General features: G+C 36.3%; 1 protein-coding gene across 1 annotated transcript in view; it reads left to right on the plus strand.

The window, feature by feature from the left end:
- LOC112553716 (leucine-rich repeat-containing protein 49-like) overlaps positions 1-17,379 on the plus strand; it is a 39,139-nt gene that overhangs the window by 6,086 nt on the left and 15,674 nt on the right. The window contains 5 exon segments of the mRNA XM_025221123.1: positions 11,942-12,068; positions 12,495-12,512; positions 14,980-15,159; positions 16,256-16,361; positions 17,110-17,313. Of these exon segments, the coding sequence (XP_025076908.1) occupies positions 11,942-12,068; positions 12,495-12,512; positions 14,980-15,159; positions 16,256-16,361; positions 17,110-17,313 (635 nt within the window).

The following is a 17,379-nucleotide window of genomic DNA, read 5'->3' on the forward strand; positions in this document are numbered from 1 at the left end:
GCAAACAGTACATGTAAATCATTGTTGGCAAATTAATTACAGTATAGCAAGCAAACATTCAAAAATTTCCGAAAACTAAGCAGGTAAAAAACTAAAAGAAAATTCAAGGCAAAGATGAAAAGGAAAACACTTCCAATGGAAAAGGCTTCATAGCCTACTGCCACACCTGGCAAAGACCTAAATAAGTAGTTTACTTGGTCCAGGGCATGTTGTGGAGTGGATCTGATATTTACTTGAACACTCCACCAGAGTGATCTAATAATTTGTTTGCTGAGTTTAGGAATGGATTTACTTGTTCTCGAGCAATGATCTTTAACGTAATTTACTCTGTCTAGGGTAAGATTGTGGAAGGTGGAGTCCCCACAGGCCTTTTATCTTCCCGGTGATAAATGTTTCGCCTTGCGAATTAATTGGGCCAGAGAAAACAATCTATAGCCGACTTAAGAACCAGTGGAGAGATCACAATGCTATGAAGCCTCCCATAGCTGTAGTCTTTTCGCCTAACCATTAAGATATGAATCAAATTTTATTGACTAACGTACAGGCAAGGCGTAACAAAAAAGAGGACTGTCATCCTTGGCAATGTATACATCCAAAAAGCCACATATCTTTAAACTGCCACACTTAATTTATCACCTTGGTGTGTCCTGCTTTGCTGAGGCATAACCAGTCCCGCACCCATCTAGTTTGATAGCAAATGCTAAAACCCTGATTTGTCCCATGTTTGTGTACAATATATGGCAGACATACAAATTTTGATACACCATATTTAAAATAAATTAATATTTCGAGAAATATCGCACAATACAACATGAAATCATCCAAAGATGTGTAAGCGGAAACCTTTAATTAATATATTAAACCTTCAGCAAAACAATAAGATGACACGACAGCAGAAGGATCTAAGTCTCAGGTTCTTCATCCACCCAGAGCAAAAAAGTTAAACTATTACTCATATGCAGAGCTGTCTCCAATATAATTAGAAATGACCTATAAGACCGAAGATGGTATCAATAAAGTTCTGAAAAGAATAATTTTAACGCTTTTTTATGTAAAATATGTGCCCCTTATGGTGCATCTGTCCAAAAATAAGATCCAAGAACAAAAGAGTAATTTTAAAAAACTACAAACGGGTGACGCCAGATAGGTGTATCCCCACACGGTGTAAAGCGTAAAAATTCCCTTGATGTTCGCTGGTTCACAATGCCAAACCGTTACCTCCTCACTGTACATGATAAACGCACGCAAAAAAAAAAAAAAACCACAAAACAAGGGCGGTACTGACTTACCCGCACAAGTAAATTGGTTGTGTTGCGTTTTACCGCCTGTCCCAGCAACCAATAGGCCCTATTCATCACGGCGGATATCAGGATAGAACTACATTAAGAGGTAGAGAAACCCCCCCAGATAAATATAACAACATCCTTAACAAGTAAAACCACACAGGAACCAAAAAATAAAAGGGTAGGTAAGATGCAAAATGAGAGATGTGTGGGCCTAAACGCCCCCAGCCCACACTGTTGTAGGAGAAGCCTGATAAACAGGTAACCTACATTGGTAGTAGGCAGTGGGTGAAGAATAGCACGGACAGGGCTCATGAGGGATGCAGCCATAAACTGGAGTCTTGACATGGTGAAGCAAATTATATTGAATAACACACAACCACATTTATAAAACATCAGTATCTGGGAAAAAATCAGGATTAATATAGAAAAAAAGTTCCGGGTTAAATGCATTAATATAAAACTATTGGTGGAACATGTGCTATCGCGAAGTCTCACATCCCGACGCTTCAGCGCCCACATAAACTCTCTAACCGATATCCCAAAGTAATAGTGGCTCTACCTGATGTCTACTCGTATGCACCCCATTACCGAGGCCGACTCCTGTGTGCACGCTAGCTCTCCAGCACTATTGGCGCATTGGAAGGTGTTGACAGTTAAGTGCAGATGCATAGGGAATTTGGTACTAAAATGTGCAATAAATGTAATTATGTAAAGCACTCTGGAATGCCATAGTGCCAATATATTCACTCAGTTTCTATACTTCACATCCTAGCTCTCGCTTTGATTCATTTTAATAATAGAATAACAGACAACAAAAAAGTGTCACACATAAAATAAGTGTAGATGAATACATAAACAGATTCTACTAAACACCCGACATTCAATTATTGAAGCATTCATGTTTATTCAGGTTTCCAATTTCAATATTGCAGTTATACTCATGAACATAACAAAATTACATGTTCGACAAATCAAGCTTTTAACACAACTGATGCGCACTTAATATGGCTGTAACATATTTTAACCAGAAAAACCATTGTATGCATTCACAGTAAACAACATTGACAGTGACAAAACCCTAAGTTTCAGGTCACCACACACAAGGGCAACCACTTAAGGCACTCTCAAGGTAACAAGATTTTTTCGGCACAACGGTAATCTTGGCCACAAAGATCTTTGATCTGAAATGTTATTCTCTGCAAACACTATCCATTTCACCTGGTTTGAGTGATAAAGTAACTTTTCCTGTAGAAAATGATGAAATAGGCCACTGGCAACAACCTATCCTTGAAACGATGAGCTATTTCCTCTCCTTATAATGAAACATCAGGTAGACTCCCGAAGCTTGTCTGCTGCCTGAAAGGAAATGATTTGAGTCCAGTTGTAATATGTTTGAATTCTCCTTATTTTCTATAGCGTGTCGAATATTCCAAGTAAATCAAGAGACATCTTCTTTTCTAGATTAAAGATTTTTCATAGCCAAATAACATTTAAAAATTGAAAATTATGGTGTTTATTGAAGAAGAAATGAATGGCAACATATCTCTTCATTGGGTAGAAATACCAGGAACAATACCTGTTTCTTCTTTTGATTGCCAATGCAAAATCCAGCTGCATTTACATTACAGCATACAAAGGTATTTTTTGTTTCGGCGGCATCATTGTAGATCTTTTCTAAGTCCGCTCGAAGTAAACACTTCAAAAGCAATAGAGAGAAAGCTATCCCATTACACGTTAAATCACTTAAAAACACTCACTGTTCAGGTGAGGTCTCTCTGAGACTGCGCTAACATTTCATAGCCAACCATGAATTTTTATGGTTGCTGAGCGCGAGAAGTGGAGGATAATAAAGGCATGCAGCTGCCAGTGCTGGCAGTCCTTGCACTCAGTTCAGAGCCATTCTGCGGAGTGTTGGGGCTCCTAGCTGGCAATGGTTACACAATACGGTATTTATCACAACTGTGTCAAACATGAAATACTAAATGATAGAGTGATATTCTCAACATTTATCAACAGTCAAATGTAAAGGTTCAATAGTATAGTGATCAATAGGGGCACTATAAAAACTTGAAGGGGTTCAGCATTTAGGACCAGCAGCCCAGCCTTTTCTTCTACTATTTTTTTTTATTAAACCTTCCTAATAAGTTCCTCATATACTGCTAGATTGACAGATGTTGTTTTCTAACTGCCTTGAATTAGTCTTTAAACTCATAACCCTTGCTGCTATTCCAATCTAAAACATGAAAATATTTTACATAATATATACGAATGTAACGTAATGACTGACCACCTTCAACGCACAATAAATAATACAAACTGATTATAGAAAGAACAGCTACAACTGACCATCCAACCCATGGAATATGGAAAGGAGATTCAAACAAGTTGTCATACTTTGTCAGCAGCTTCTTCATTATTAGAGCTAAATCTACAACAAAAAGAGGGTTACAAAATGACCTACATTTGAAGCTTAATATTAATTGTTTATAATCTTGTAAATACATATATTGTGTAATCTGGACCCGAAATAGCGAAAAGACTTATCATAAAGTCATATACATAAAACATATATTCTATTCTTATTATCTGCACATCAATAACATATGCATAATATATTACATTCAACTTTAATCAACATAGATTTCACAAGCATTTTAGTGAAGATTCCAACAGTCGCGGCTCAAACACATACACTAACATTTTGCAAGAATGCATACAAAACACGATACTTTCCCATTGGATAAATTCTATAATATTGCAACCATTTTCCCATCAAACAATATTATGAAAAAGACTATGAAGTACTTACCTTCCCTTTCTTCATGTGTGAGATCCTGCAGGCGAAGCACATGTCTCCGTGGCAACAGCATAGTCTCGTAAGCCAAGTAGCCCAGTATGGCACTCCACAACCAAACCCACGTGGTTTGTCTCTAGTACAATACGTTTCCTTTGAAAAAAAAAATTGCACAAAGTCTAAAATGTTACATTAGTGGTTCCAAAACTAAAATTAACACCAAAGTGATAAAAAAAATTACTGTGAAAACTTACTTTCTCTTCAATTTCAGTTTTCTAAGGAAGCATTAATGTTTTTGCACAGTCTAGTCCATAAACCGTGTTCCTATAATGATTTTGCTAACATACAATAGAACCATCACATAAAACAGAACTGCTTTCACTTGCATGGGATATGTCACTACATGATAACACACTTTTATTTGCTGTAATTTGCAGCTGCTCCTCAATTCTCACCTAAACAATCTTTTCTTAATTTTTTTTCTTCACACAACCTGTATCCATTTGTTCCATTACTAAATTTTCATCCATAACTCAAACCATATAATTATACCATCTAGATATTGCATTATTTTAAATTGGCAGGAAACAATACTGATACTTCAGCGTTCCTGCGCTTTATGAAAGGCTGAAGCTGTAAAGAAGCTGGATGCTTTTAATAAGCTGAAAACTAAAGGAAAGCCATTCTCCTCTAGTATCACATTTCTCATAATAGTTACAATATTGCTCTCCTCATTTCTCATTATGAAGTTTCAACTTTCACTACAATTCATTTCTGAAAGCTTGCTCCTCACCCTACTTTTGTTGTGTGATTCTAGGAAAGATCAATGACACATGACAGTCAAAATGTACTTAAAACAACACCAATATAACAAAATAGATGTCATGATGGATTTATGGTCATACATGAGCAAACTGCCTGGCCTTACTTTCTTCTGAAGCTCTTTCTGCAAGTAGTCTATAAGCAATGGCTTCTTGTACTTTTCAAAAATAAGCCTTTTGTGGACTTTTGCTTTACTGCAGGTTCATTTGGTATAAATGAGCTGGCCACACCTGAAACAATGAAGCTTATCTGAGAAAATATTGAAGTTACTGACACCGCAAAAGAACACTGACAAACTTTGGTGTTTCAAATTTCATTGGGATTGCTTTATGTTTAAACATCATAAACTTTACTTAAATACTTTAAATATTTTCACACACAGTGGTAAAAGCAAAACCTATACCCACTTAGAATCACAGATTCCAAAGAGACAACACAATTAAGTGGCTTTTGGTATATTGATATCATTAAATGGCATGAGCAATAATCTTATGCTGTTTACCTGACAGTGAGGGTGGGGATTTGAGCATCCCATTATGCTGCCACGATTTTCAAAGATCTGTCAGAGATACAAGGAGTATCAATGCAATGTTTTCAAAGCCCTAATTATATTTGCATGCAACTTTAGTGATACTTGAATTTCCCTAGATGCAATAAATTCTGACATTTCCCAATAGATCTATCAAACTAGAAGGAACTTTTCAAACAGAAAAGTGTGTAGAGACCAACCATGTCTGGTACACAAAGAGATTAAAAAAAACCCCACAAAGTGATCAGGGAATAATCAAAACTGCAACAAGAAGTGCTAATGGCAGTAAAGTAATTTTCACTCTTTGTAATGCTGGCATATACTAAGCTTTCCATGTGTGTATAATGAAGTAGTAGTTTAAAGGTCTCGTGTACTAAAGTAAAAGTGAGGCGCTAAAATCAAACCTAAAATTACTAAAGTAATTGTTTAACAGAGTCAACACAACTTCTTTTATCTCATTCTCAACAAAGTTATTTGGAGGACACAAGAATCAAAGGATCTTAGATGGCTGTCATAATGTGGGTTTGCTGAAGCACAAATTCCTCACCATTAGCAACTTTGAGCTAAGATTTAAGAGGTTATGTGGTTCCTTTGTTCGTAAGTCTGAACCAAGTTTAATTAGCCTGTGTGCACATACACATGTGCATGCAAGTGAAAGATTGTTAAGTTGTACATGAACATGTAGCAGGAAAATGATTCACATTGATCTCTTTTTATAAGCATGTCCATATAAAATATTATAAATAAATTTTAGTATACTATGCATTTTTCATGTCTTTCTTGTAAATGTCTGCAAAACAAGTAGTACATGAATTATTCTTGGAAGACAATGAACTTGTATTGTAGACCTAGTTGCATTTATGTTCTTTCCCTCGTCAAAACAGGTAGGCTCAGTTAATGGGGACATAGCTCATTATTCAAATGTTTTTATAAAGAGTGTAGTTAAATGACTGGCCCAATTTGTCCATGATTACTGTGACAAGGAAAGCTGATGGTCAAATTTGTTGTAGCAGACCAGTAAGGAACCATTACTGGTCAAGGATATTGTGGTCTTGTGCTCAGCTTGCAGAGTTCAGCGCTTATCATGAAACTTAGACAAAATGTTATTTGTTAAGGAATTTGGTGAGGTGTGCAGACAACTGCCACAGCAAATGCTGTTAACACTCACCTGAACCCAAGCATACTTCTGACCCAGATCAGCATTCAGGTCTGCCAAGCATCCACAACAGCTTTGATGTCTTTGATCTCCATGAGTGAAGTGTTATGTCCGACCAAGGATGAAAACACATGACTTTACAGGTACCTTGTGCTGCAGCACTTTGAAACAAGGGGTCATCACTGACTGCTGTCAGAAACAAACCCCAAATGCATGAAACATTTAGTATATTTCATGGAACTTAAAAAAAAACAAACATTCCAACAAACAATATCCAAACCAGCCTAAGACAAACACAAGACTTATAACTGCTACCAGCAATCTCCACCTTTGAAAGTGTTTAGATGAAAACAAAAAAAATTTTGATTTTGACATTGGTGCATAATGATGGTATCTGCAGTATTTAACAATAAAAACAGACATCCACAAATTGCAGAAATAAATAAGACTTGTGCAGTATTTGAGGACAAGTAGTCAGGGTACATAATCTTGGAGGAAATGCATAATTACATTTATGTTAATAACAGTGAAATAAATACCTGGTGCAGGTGTGTCCTCTAAGATAGCCGGAAAGTCATTGGTAAACAAAAAGGTTCCTTTGTAATCAGGATTTACCTGTGAACAGTCAGCAGACTTTTTTCAGCAACTCTTTCTATACATGGTTTTCATTTTCTTGAGCTCTGGCTACCTCAACATAAAGGCAAAGGTTGTCCCCTAGCCCTTTAACCTTTTTTTTTAGGTTATTGGAAGGTGAGGTGGGGATGATCCAAGGTTTTTGGATGATGCCCACCTCCTTTTCCTCTAACTGCTTTGCTTTTCTCCAAACTTCTGTGGATTTAGGTACCCGTCCCAAACAGCTCAGACCACTGGGCGATATGTTTGCTGTACCACACAGGCATCAAACCAGTTCCTCTGGGTGTGGATGCCAGTGCTCTAACCACATCTATCTGGTTTCCCAGTTCAAGATGATTATTTTGAAATGAACAGTTGATTTACTCTTATAAAATCTATAAGCCTTTTCCTATAATATGAAATTCAGTAAAAATCAGTGATTCTCTCATACATGTGCATATGAAAGAGTGAAAACTGAAATTACTTAACTTATCCACTGGATACAGACATGCATTATTAACATAGAAAGCAGCTTCTTCATTTTTCTAATTTCACTTGTTGAACTGAAGAGACAATAGGCTGCCATTACGGCTATTCATTGTATTAATTTGGAGATGTATAAAAAATGCTGAGTGGATGGAAACAATATATTTTTAACAAATCTACATGTGGTCTCCAGATGTCAGGAACAAAGCTTATTTGGAATATTGTGGAACTTCCCTTACCATTCATGAAAATGCTAACCCTAGCACATGTGAAAGCAATAAGGCAGTCAACACACTAGAATGCAAGGAAATGGATTCAACAAGGTCATTTTAGACACAGCAAAATGTATTTATCTTGACCTTCCAATAGCAAACACGTCTTTGAAAACCCCATCTAAGGTTGCAGTTTTGACCTTTTCTTTCCAAAACTGAACATATGATTTTATTTACAGATAAAATTCAAAGCAATACTGTCTCTTGAAATAACTAGAGGCTGCTGCATGGCCATGAACACAAGAAAAATGCTCACATGCATGAACATATATAATAGGACAAAATGGGCACACTGCAGTGAATGAGTTACATCACAAAGGCACAACACAGTGATGCACGTTTATTCTAAACTGTGAATTTGCTTTAGTCTTGGGAAGGCCAGGAAACCTGCAATTACCTAAAATATGGCTGATATACAGTGTCATTCACTCTTTGCATTGATAATTATGATACTAATCAAGAAGTTAAAGTGAAACAAAAAATTCTACATCGACTTTTACTTCAGTTTCTTTCTAGTTCTGGCAACTCCTCAGTTACGCATGCATCATCATAAGTCTGGAGTGCAAAATCTAAACAAACAGTGGTTAAGGAGATAAGCAGACTTTAATAATAATTTTAAAAAACCTCTACGCTAGAAAGTGTAGGCATCAGCACTATTCCCCCAAAACATAGTTACCAAAAGAGTAACCAAGCAACAATTAAACCTGCTTAACGCCGGATTTCGCGTGGAAGCATTGTTTGGAGTATTAGTTTTAATGTATCGGGCTCGGAAAGTTAATAGTTTCAATCGATGATGTGCCTTGAGAAATCGGATCGTGGTCCTAGTCCCAGAAGAAGGCGCTGTTTCTCCTGTCACCGCTTCTTCAAAAACCCAGCATAACTTTCTACAAATGACAAAACATATTTATGTTTATTTACCTTGCTGCCCGCCCTCGTCGCTCCTGGCATAACGGATTTTTGGGTCGAATCTTGGAATAGTTTCTTCTTCTTTCTTTTCTACTTGCCCCTGCCAAGGGCGTTTCGCCCGATGCGGTGACACTAAGACCCAGTCAATCTTTAAAGGGTTGAAGCGAATATGCGGATGTTCTTTTTTTTTTTAAAAAAAAGAAAGAAAAAAAAAAAAGCAAGCAAATCAAAATAGTTATTAATTGTTCTGCAAGATCTCATAATCTACAGCAAAAATAGTTACAAGAAACTATATATGTCCTACACAAGTGAACATTATGGCATTATTGAGTCTGCACTTTCTGTGCTTTTCAAAAACGTACAAGCAAAGTAAATAAAACACTTTGCCAAGAAATACGAGTTTGTGGCAATTTCAGATGAGTGAAACAGTTCTATGGAATACCTGTAGGGTCGAAAACTGCTGACATTTTAGAAAAATCGGCAAAACAAAGTCAAAGTTTCCAAGACGTATAACTTCTTGAAGGTTAGCTTATATAGTAACCTGAGTGACCACGTGATAGTTGACACTATATTTGTTTACACATTTGGTCAGCTAAGGAGCGATTACCACGTGTCGGTGAAGAGGATCAAGCAAGGTGAAGCTGGAGGCCAGAAGCAGACGGCCAAGTTCCGAGCTCATTGCGCATGTCTGCAAATCAACTTCCTCAGTTTCAAGATGGCAGACCCATAACAACAATGGAAGTCCATGTTACTTGGACATAATATTTTGCTACCAAGGTGCATTTATTGACATTTAGAATGATTTAAGATGTAAGAAAACCACTTACTGTTATTCTCTCCCTGTAAAATTCTCGATGTTTATTTTGTGTTTAATTGACACTTAACGCTGTACGCGTCTGCGTAGTTTATACTCAGTCTGGTCTCAACAACGTGGTGAATCAGAACGACAAATTCTTAATTAGAAACCTCCAAATAGTTTACACTGTGATGACAAAATTTTGCAGTAACATGTACTGTACCACAAAAATGAATTAAAGCTCTTCTATTTTTATGCTTTTTGTTGTCGTGTAATATCTTTTATTTGTCCGAACTGGAAACGTACTTTAGGTGTAGCTCACAAACACCATTAATATTTTGTTATTGAAGCCAGTTCGAGAAAAAAAATATGCCATCATGTTGCAGTTTCAGATATACAGAATGTACACTTACAACAAACAAAGGGCCTAAACACATTCTGCAGAAAAGAGGTATGTTTAATTATTTGTCGCATTTGCAAAAGGATGTACATTAAAAAATCTTTCATTGCTAATTGCTGTCTATTATTGTAAGCAATGCCAGCCACTACATGGATCCATTCATACCTTGATAAAACTTGCTTCTTCGTAGCATGGCATGCCAAATTATTCTTGCATTTTGAGATTTCCATGCTTTGCTTTTCCTTTACCAAGAAGTGATGTGCACTTTCCTGCCAGTTTTGCATCATAACTTTGTTTACTAGTTTTTTTCATATTTTATTCATACAGTATTTTACATTAATATAGCTCTCAACATATGTGAAAAGGCTGTTATATTTTAAGGGAAATAACATGTGCTTTTTTCTCATTTTTGTGTTTTTTTTTTTTCAAGGCTTAAATGTAATGCAGGAAACTGTTTAAAGAGAAACACAGTTGAAGTTTGACTGATTTGAGGAGACAACTTGGTGTTGGGTAACGTTAAAATAAATAATTGCTTCTGCCTACTTGCTTTTTTTTAATATTAATTTTGATTATTTTAGCTTGATTGGATTATAGAAAATGCAATGCACAAATTCTTAATGACTTTGGATAAAGTGAAGAGTATATGTACAGTTAGTGGAAACACATCTCCAAAAATGATAGATTATGTTTATTGACATCTAATTCTGATTCCAGTAAGAAGTGCTTTGATAACTCTAATATTAAATTTCTACTTGTAACCATGACATTTTCATCAAGGGTCTTCCATTTCAGTATTTACAGAACCTTTTTATTTTGATATCTTCCAAGGGTCATTCATGTGTTCCTTCTTACTTTCAAGTGTAGTTTAGGATAATAAAGGGTAATCAGAGAAAGTTCAGGACAAAATCTTGACTGCTGCATGATGCAAATTAAGATATTCACTCCACCTTATCAATTGCTGCTTTCATTCCTACAGATTAATTAGTTATGTTATGTTAGACCAAGTTGCTTTCACTCAGTTATAGAATAGGTGAGGTATAAATACCATGTTTAATCTTTTGAAAAGTGTTATATGTTTTAACTGAAACATATGATAAAAGATAAAGGCTTGGACATCATTTTTATTATAGCTGCCATCTAAACTTTTACAGATTGTGTGTTAACATGTTTCTGGTTTACTGCTGTTGTGGTATTCATTTATATTTCTGTGATCTTAGTTCTCAATTATGTCAATACTGACCAGTTTCTGTGTAATGTTTCTGAGAACTGTAATACTAAAGTTAGCTCTAGACAAAAATATGCTCAACATTCCTTTGTCTTGATGACATGAAATCTTGTAATCTAAATACTTTAGTAAAGAAAATTCCACTGAAATGTACTTAATCAAAGAGAGCAATGTATTTTTTTCTGAAGAAAGATGAAGTTACTGAAAAAAGTGATTTAGGTTGTCAGGTATACGGGAACTTGCTATTTCTCCAACTACGTTTGATTTTTTTTTTTTATCAGTATTCTATTTTGTTGTCACTTTATTGACATTGTGAGAAAACATTTATGTATTTCTAAGAGAACTGGTGGTCACTGTTCCTGTAAGATATAAAAAATGTAGTCATTGTAATTTTTGTGTACTGTCCCTGACTGCCATAGATCAGCTCTAGCAGATCACCAATATGAAAACAGCACCTGAACTAATGTACAGCTCAAATGGTTTTTCTTGGGTTGTGTATTTTTCTTGCATATTTTAAGCAGTATACACTTTGGAGTTTACATTCAGTTTTGGGAAAGACATAACACACATAGCATGACGGTGCATTATTTGACTGGTACTAGCAAGAACCCATTTTGCCCCTGCTTATATATACATAGTTTTATCATCATATTTCAGCAGAATAACCAGCCCCAATTACTTGAACCATTTGTTTTTCGACCCACACATGCCACAGACCCAGCTATGAGGCGCTTCACCCAACCTTCATTTAACACCAGTGAGCTTCAGCTTCAGAACTTTGCTGGTAAGTTGCATGCACATTTTATTACTTGTGTACTACATTTATGTATACTCTGTACAGAGAGAAGTAATATAAAAAGGCTGGGGATTATTACATGTTAATCACCTGCCCAGCTGACATACAGTTATTGGGTTTGTGAAAGAGATCCACAGTCCTAGAAATAAAAGGACTTCTTACGAAATGCCTGGCGTGGAGCCCATTGTGCTGTCATCCTTCACTTATTTTCTTTGTCACTAACACCCTTTCCTTAAGAATGCAAAAGGTATATATATTCTGTAAATTTTAATAATAATGTGATAAAACAATTATGATTTTTTAATTATGTGCATGCCATTTATTTTAAAGATGGCATGCCATAATATCTTTCTCTGATGTTTATTTTCCTGATGAAGAGATAAACATACAGTTACTTGTAATTCGCATGACCAGGCCACAAGGACTCACAGGGTGAGTACAGCAGCCAGTTCTAATGATGAAGACCAAACTGTTGACATTTTAAGATCAAAGCTTGACTAGATTTGGTGAAGGTTTATTTGCTTTCTCAGAAATGTCCTGGCCCTCTAACAGCCTTTCTTTTTAGATTTCACTGCAGTTTCACACTGACACTTTCTCTGCTGACCAGAAAAAAATTCAGACATTTTATTTGCTTACTTTTTTAAGATTCATAATGAGTGTGCATTATAATCACTGTTATTTGAATGGCACTTCACAATCAGGACTTTTCTTACAAGGGCAGATTTTGACTTCAATATTTAAATGTCATTTTGCCCTTATTTTGTCTTTTTTCTGCTTAAAAATTATTGCATTGCAGTGTTCTCAGAATCAATCAAAAGCCACACACCTGACTCAAGAGCATGGTTTAATTTCCTGTTTTCTCTTTTGTCCTTTTGTATAACTAAGTTATCTATGACCATCTCTCATTTTTGTCAGCGATGCACAGTCATATATGTGTTGTCAATTCATGTGGGCATTTACATTTCACATTCACCTTTCAACAGGCTAGTCATGACCTTTCAAGAGAGAGAGGAATGTCTTAGCCACTCCTACATGCTTGTGGCTTTTTTCAGGCTTTTGAAAACATGTGAACTTATCAACTGCCCCATCAAATATACAGATGCAGAACATTTTCTGTACTGCTGCTTACTTAACCTATTATTATAGCTACTGTGCAGCTATCATGTGCATCTGTGTACTGATGACAAATGTGCTGTGTACCAGTGCATAACAATGTCCTATGTATATGCTAGCGAACAGGATCAAGAATTTGTGCTTGAGACTAGCTTCTTGTTAGGTTGGTATGCTTTAGTTTATTCACCTGATCATCATTAGTAATGAGGATTTTGAGAGAGTAATTTAGAGTTTTCTGGGAGAGATATGTTATGAGGAAGGTGGAAGTGCTAGGTGGAGGCAGCTGTCCACAATACAGCACAGGATGAATTAAGTGGCTGAATGCAGTGTGTGTAGTGTTGGTGTGTGTGTGGAAGGGGGTTTGTGAGGGGATGGCTGGGTGTGTGTAGGGGAGGGTATAGGCTTATGTATAAGAATATGTTTGTGTGTATGTGCATGCTTGTGTGTTATTGTTTCAAACCCTTAATTTTTAAGCAAGTCTTATTACTTATCAGTATATCATTATTATATTGTGTAGGAGTTTATGTTAGCAAACAAACACTCATAATCTGGGCCTGCCATTTTCAGTATGTTTCTGTGCACTCTGTCTTCACGAGCCTACCACACGTTATTCTGGCAAATCGTTGTTGAGACAATGCAAAGACACAACAAAGACAAACTGTACCTGCTCCTTTACAGTGTGCGAAACCTGTACTCGAGGTCATGACCTTGATTGCCAGATAGTGAATACAGTCATTTTGCAACAGACATAGTTATTTTATGTCAGTGGTTGAGTTGTAGGTTTGTGGTGTGCCAGGCTATTTTGTGTCTCTACCTTACAAAGAATCAAACTACAGTCAGGGTCATCTTCATTGATCACATTTGTACTGTTCTGTGCACCTTATGGTAATTCAGTCAATGCTGGGAGGACATAGGATTTGGCTTACAGAGTGTCAAGACTGATGCATTACTGATGTCTGTTGGTCATCTTGACAGTAGGATGCATTTGTCTGAGGTTCTCTGTTGGAAAGGTCACTATCCTTCCACTCTCCGAGGAGGTGAAAATATAAAAATAGAAATAAGACAGACTTCAGATACTTTGTACCTGCTTTTTATGTAAATGGCTTTATTCATTACAGACTGCTACCTTGTCTTCATTCTCTTTACATAAACTACTGCTGAAAGAATTTTATTGCAATAAAAACCTTTCGATAAAGGTTACAATGTTCCTACTTGTCCACTTAATTCTTACAAACTTTAAGGTTCTTAATTTCAAGGACCATACACTTTTTCACTTTTTTTATTGCACTTTTGTTGTTTTTTTAACAGAAATGTGTTTTTCTTCATTGTTGTTTTTTTGTGGTGCTCAACAAGAACTCTTTATTTGCAGCATAAGTATTTTTTTTTTATCCATAAAGGTTTTGTTTATAAATAATGTTGACAGTTTTTGAATATGTTCTGCTTTTGATTCTTGTATCAAACAATCCAAGGAGATAACTAGTGACAGATTGGTAAAGATATGGGATAAAGATATAGAGAGAAAGATATGGGTCAGTTTGTATCAGTTAAAATCAGGAGAAGCAAATTAACCACATTTATTGTTTAAAAAAAAGGATGACAGCACCAGCAGATTTTCACTGTTTGAGAAAGTCTACACTTGAAAAATAATGTCTCATTAAATGTTGAAGAATTTATGATGATAATGATCATCATCATTACAAATTCATGAATGTCATGATTAATGACATTTAGTAAACCTATTGTTCTCTATACAAAAGGAATGCTTAATCTTGTGTTGATTGCACAGAAAAAATTCCTATCCACTACCGGGTATCGAGCAAAAAGTCAGGTGGAGCGTCAGCATCATCAGTCCAGGAATCTGGTAGTGAAGGGACAGGTGCAGGGGATGAGGAATCATCTTCACCAAGCAGAGAATCTCGCAGTGCTCATATGCTAAAGGTCCATAAAACAGCAGCTTTCCTTCCTGGTAAGTCACATATAGCCATGCAAGGTTCTTTTACTTTTTGGCTGCAGAGGATTTTTTAAAAACCATTTTTATAGAGTCATTTAATAAGTGTGATCTTGAGAGTTAGAGAGTAATAGATAACTGATTTAAAGACCAGCCTTCTAGCTTGTATTGGGAAAGAATGGTTGAACCCAGGAGAGGGAGGAGCACACTGTACCGGATACCCTAGTGGTCCGTCTTCTGCTTTAGTGGTCATTCTTCACTAATTGCTTCCATCTGGCTTCACAAGTACCCTCCGCCAGATCTAATTCATTCTTTCCCGCTGGAAGGTGAAGTTCAATCTTTAAGAGTTACATACTTGTATCAGAAATATCTAAGGAGTTTATTTTCTCTCGCTTTTATTTTTCTTCTCAAGCTTTAGTTATGTAACCCTGATAGTCAAGAATATTATTTGCATTTTAATTTTAAGCCACTTAAATAATGAAGAACTGGTGGTAGAAGAAAAGTTTGTCTTTATAAAAAGCAGTTGTCTATAACTTTTACTGTAAACTTCAAGGTGAGATAGAGTCACTGAGCCTAGAAAAGGAAGCTGGTTGTAGTGGTTCATTGATCATGTCTTTGGCATAGCATATACAAGAGTTCAACCCTTGCCATCTGCTGCATTTTATCTTTTCTGATAGTTGGTTTCTGTGTGGAGTTTTCTAGTGACTGGCCTGATAGTGATAGTGTCAAAGCATTAACTTTCTACAATGCTTTGTAATGATTGATTGTCAGTACACCTGAACCATGTCTTTCATTTAGCTACAGAGATGCCATCTTGCACAATTTCACAGAATTACATGATGGAGTCTGGAGGTGTGTAATTCATAATTCAGCACAAATGACTTGCCATCCACCTACAGTTTTGAGTGGGCATTACAGTCACATTTACTTAAGTTGGCTGATGCAAGGGTCATTAGGGAATTTGGAAGAATACGTGAAAGCTCAGGCACATCTCACTTCAAAGGAAGGCTTGTGAATTATGATTAAACATGTTTTATTTGATGTAAATAACCTGGGCTATAGATACATTGTGGTTCACATTCTTCAAGATGAGTATAGAACTGACTTTTTTCAGGAGACCAGGTTATTTTTGCCGAGAGCCCTTCAGCCCCAGGTGTGCCAGTTGTATACAGAACACCTGAAGAGCGTGCCACCAATCCTGATCGACTCAACCTTGACAGGTGATAAGATGAACAAGCCCTTCTTTCTTGATATAATCCTGCAGTTTCAGGCACCTGTTAGCACTGAGAGCTGTCTTTCCTTGACAGTCAAAAGTTCTTGTTATAATCCTGCAGTTTCAGGCACCCATAGGATAGCTATTAAAGAAGATTAAGACAAAATATTCCTTAAAGGATGGTGGGGATTTTCCCATTATTTTGTTATCCAGTCTTGCACAGTTGTGTCATTCTAGCAATCCAGCATTTTGTGAAACAGCCAAATGACAGGCATAACCATCCATATATATGCATATGTATATTTGCACAGAATATCAAGAAAGAGTTAAACCATTTGAAATGTTTTCCTTCATTTAAGTTTTTCTGCTCACCCATGCTAATGCCTTAATGTAGAACAGGTAAATAATATTCTCAGCCTAGGAATAATCTTGATCCATATAATTTCCCAAACAATGTAAATACCAGGAGATAATTTGCTTTTACTTTTGTGTTACCTTTAATAGCCTTGTGACTATAGGCCAGAGATACTGTCTCCATGATAGTTATTCTTTTATTCAAAAATCATAAAGCTCTCATATCAGTTTTCAAGACACAGTGCATGCATATGCTCATTGTCACACTGCTATTTTCCAAGAGTGCCATTATTATCTTATATTTGCTGATGTTTTGCTATAAAAAAAAAAAACAACAAAAAAACCTTGAACTTTGTCAGGATTATAAATCTTGATACCTGTGCTTCAATATTTCCGCTCAGACGGAAGTTGACAGTCTGCCCCATGCTTGAGGGCGAAGACCAGCTTAGGTTGTTGAATTATCAGCACAACAGCATCACACGCATCCAGCATCTGTCAGCACTACGGCGTCTTATTTTTCTGGACCTTTATGACAACCAGATAGAGCAGATAACTGGTCTGACCTCCCTCAGATCCCTGAGGGTCCTCATGCTCGGCAAAAACAGGTGAGCAGTTTCAAATAGTCAGGCGAGCATTGATGTGAACAGGACTTCTTTGGTAGCCTGTGTAGA

This window comes from Pomacea canaliculata, linkage group LG13 (assembly GCF_003073045.1).
Source record: "Pomacea canaliculata isolate SZHN2017 linkage group LG13, ASM307304v1, whole genome shotgun sequence".
Taxonomy (NCBI): Eukaryota; Metazoa; Mollusca; class Gastropoda; order Architaenioglossa; family Ampullariidae; genus Pomacea; species Pomacea canaliculata.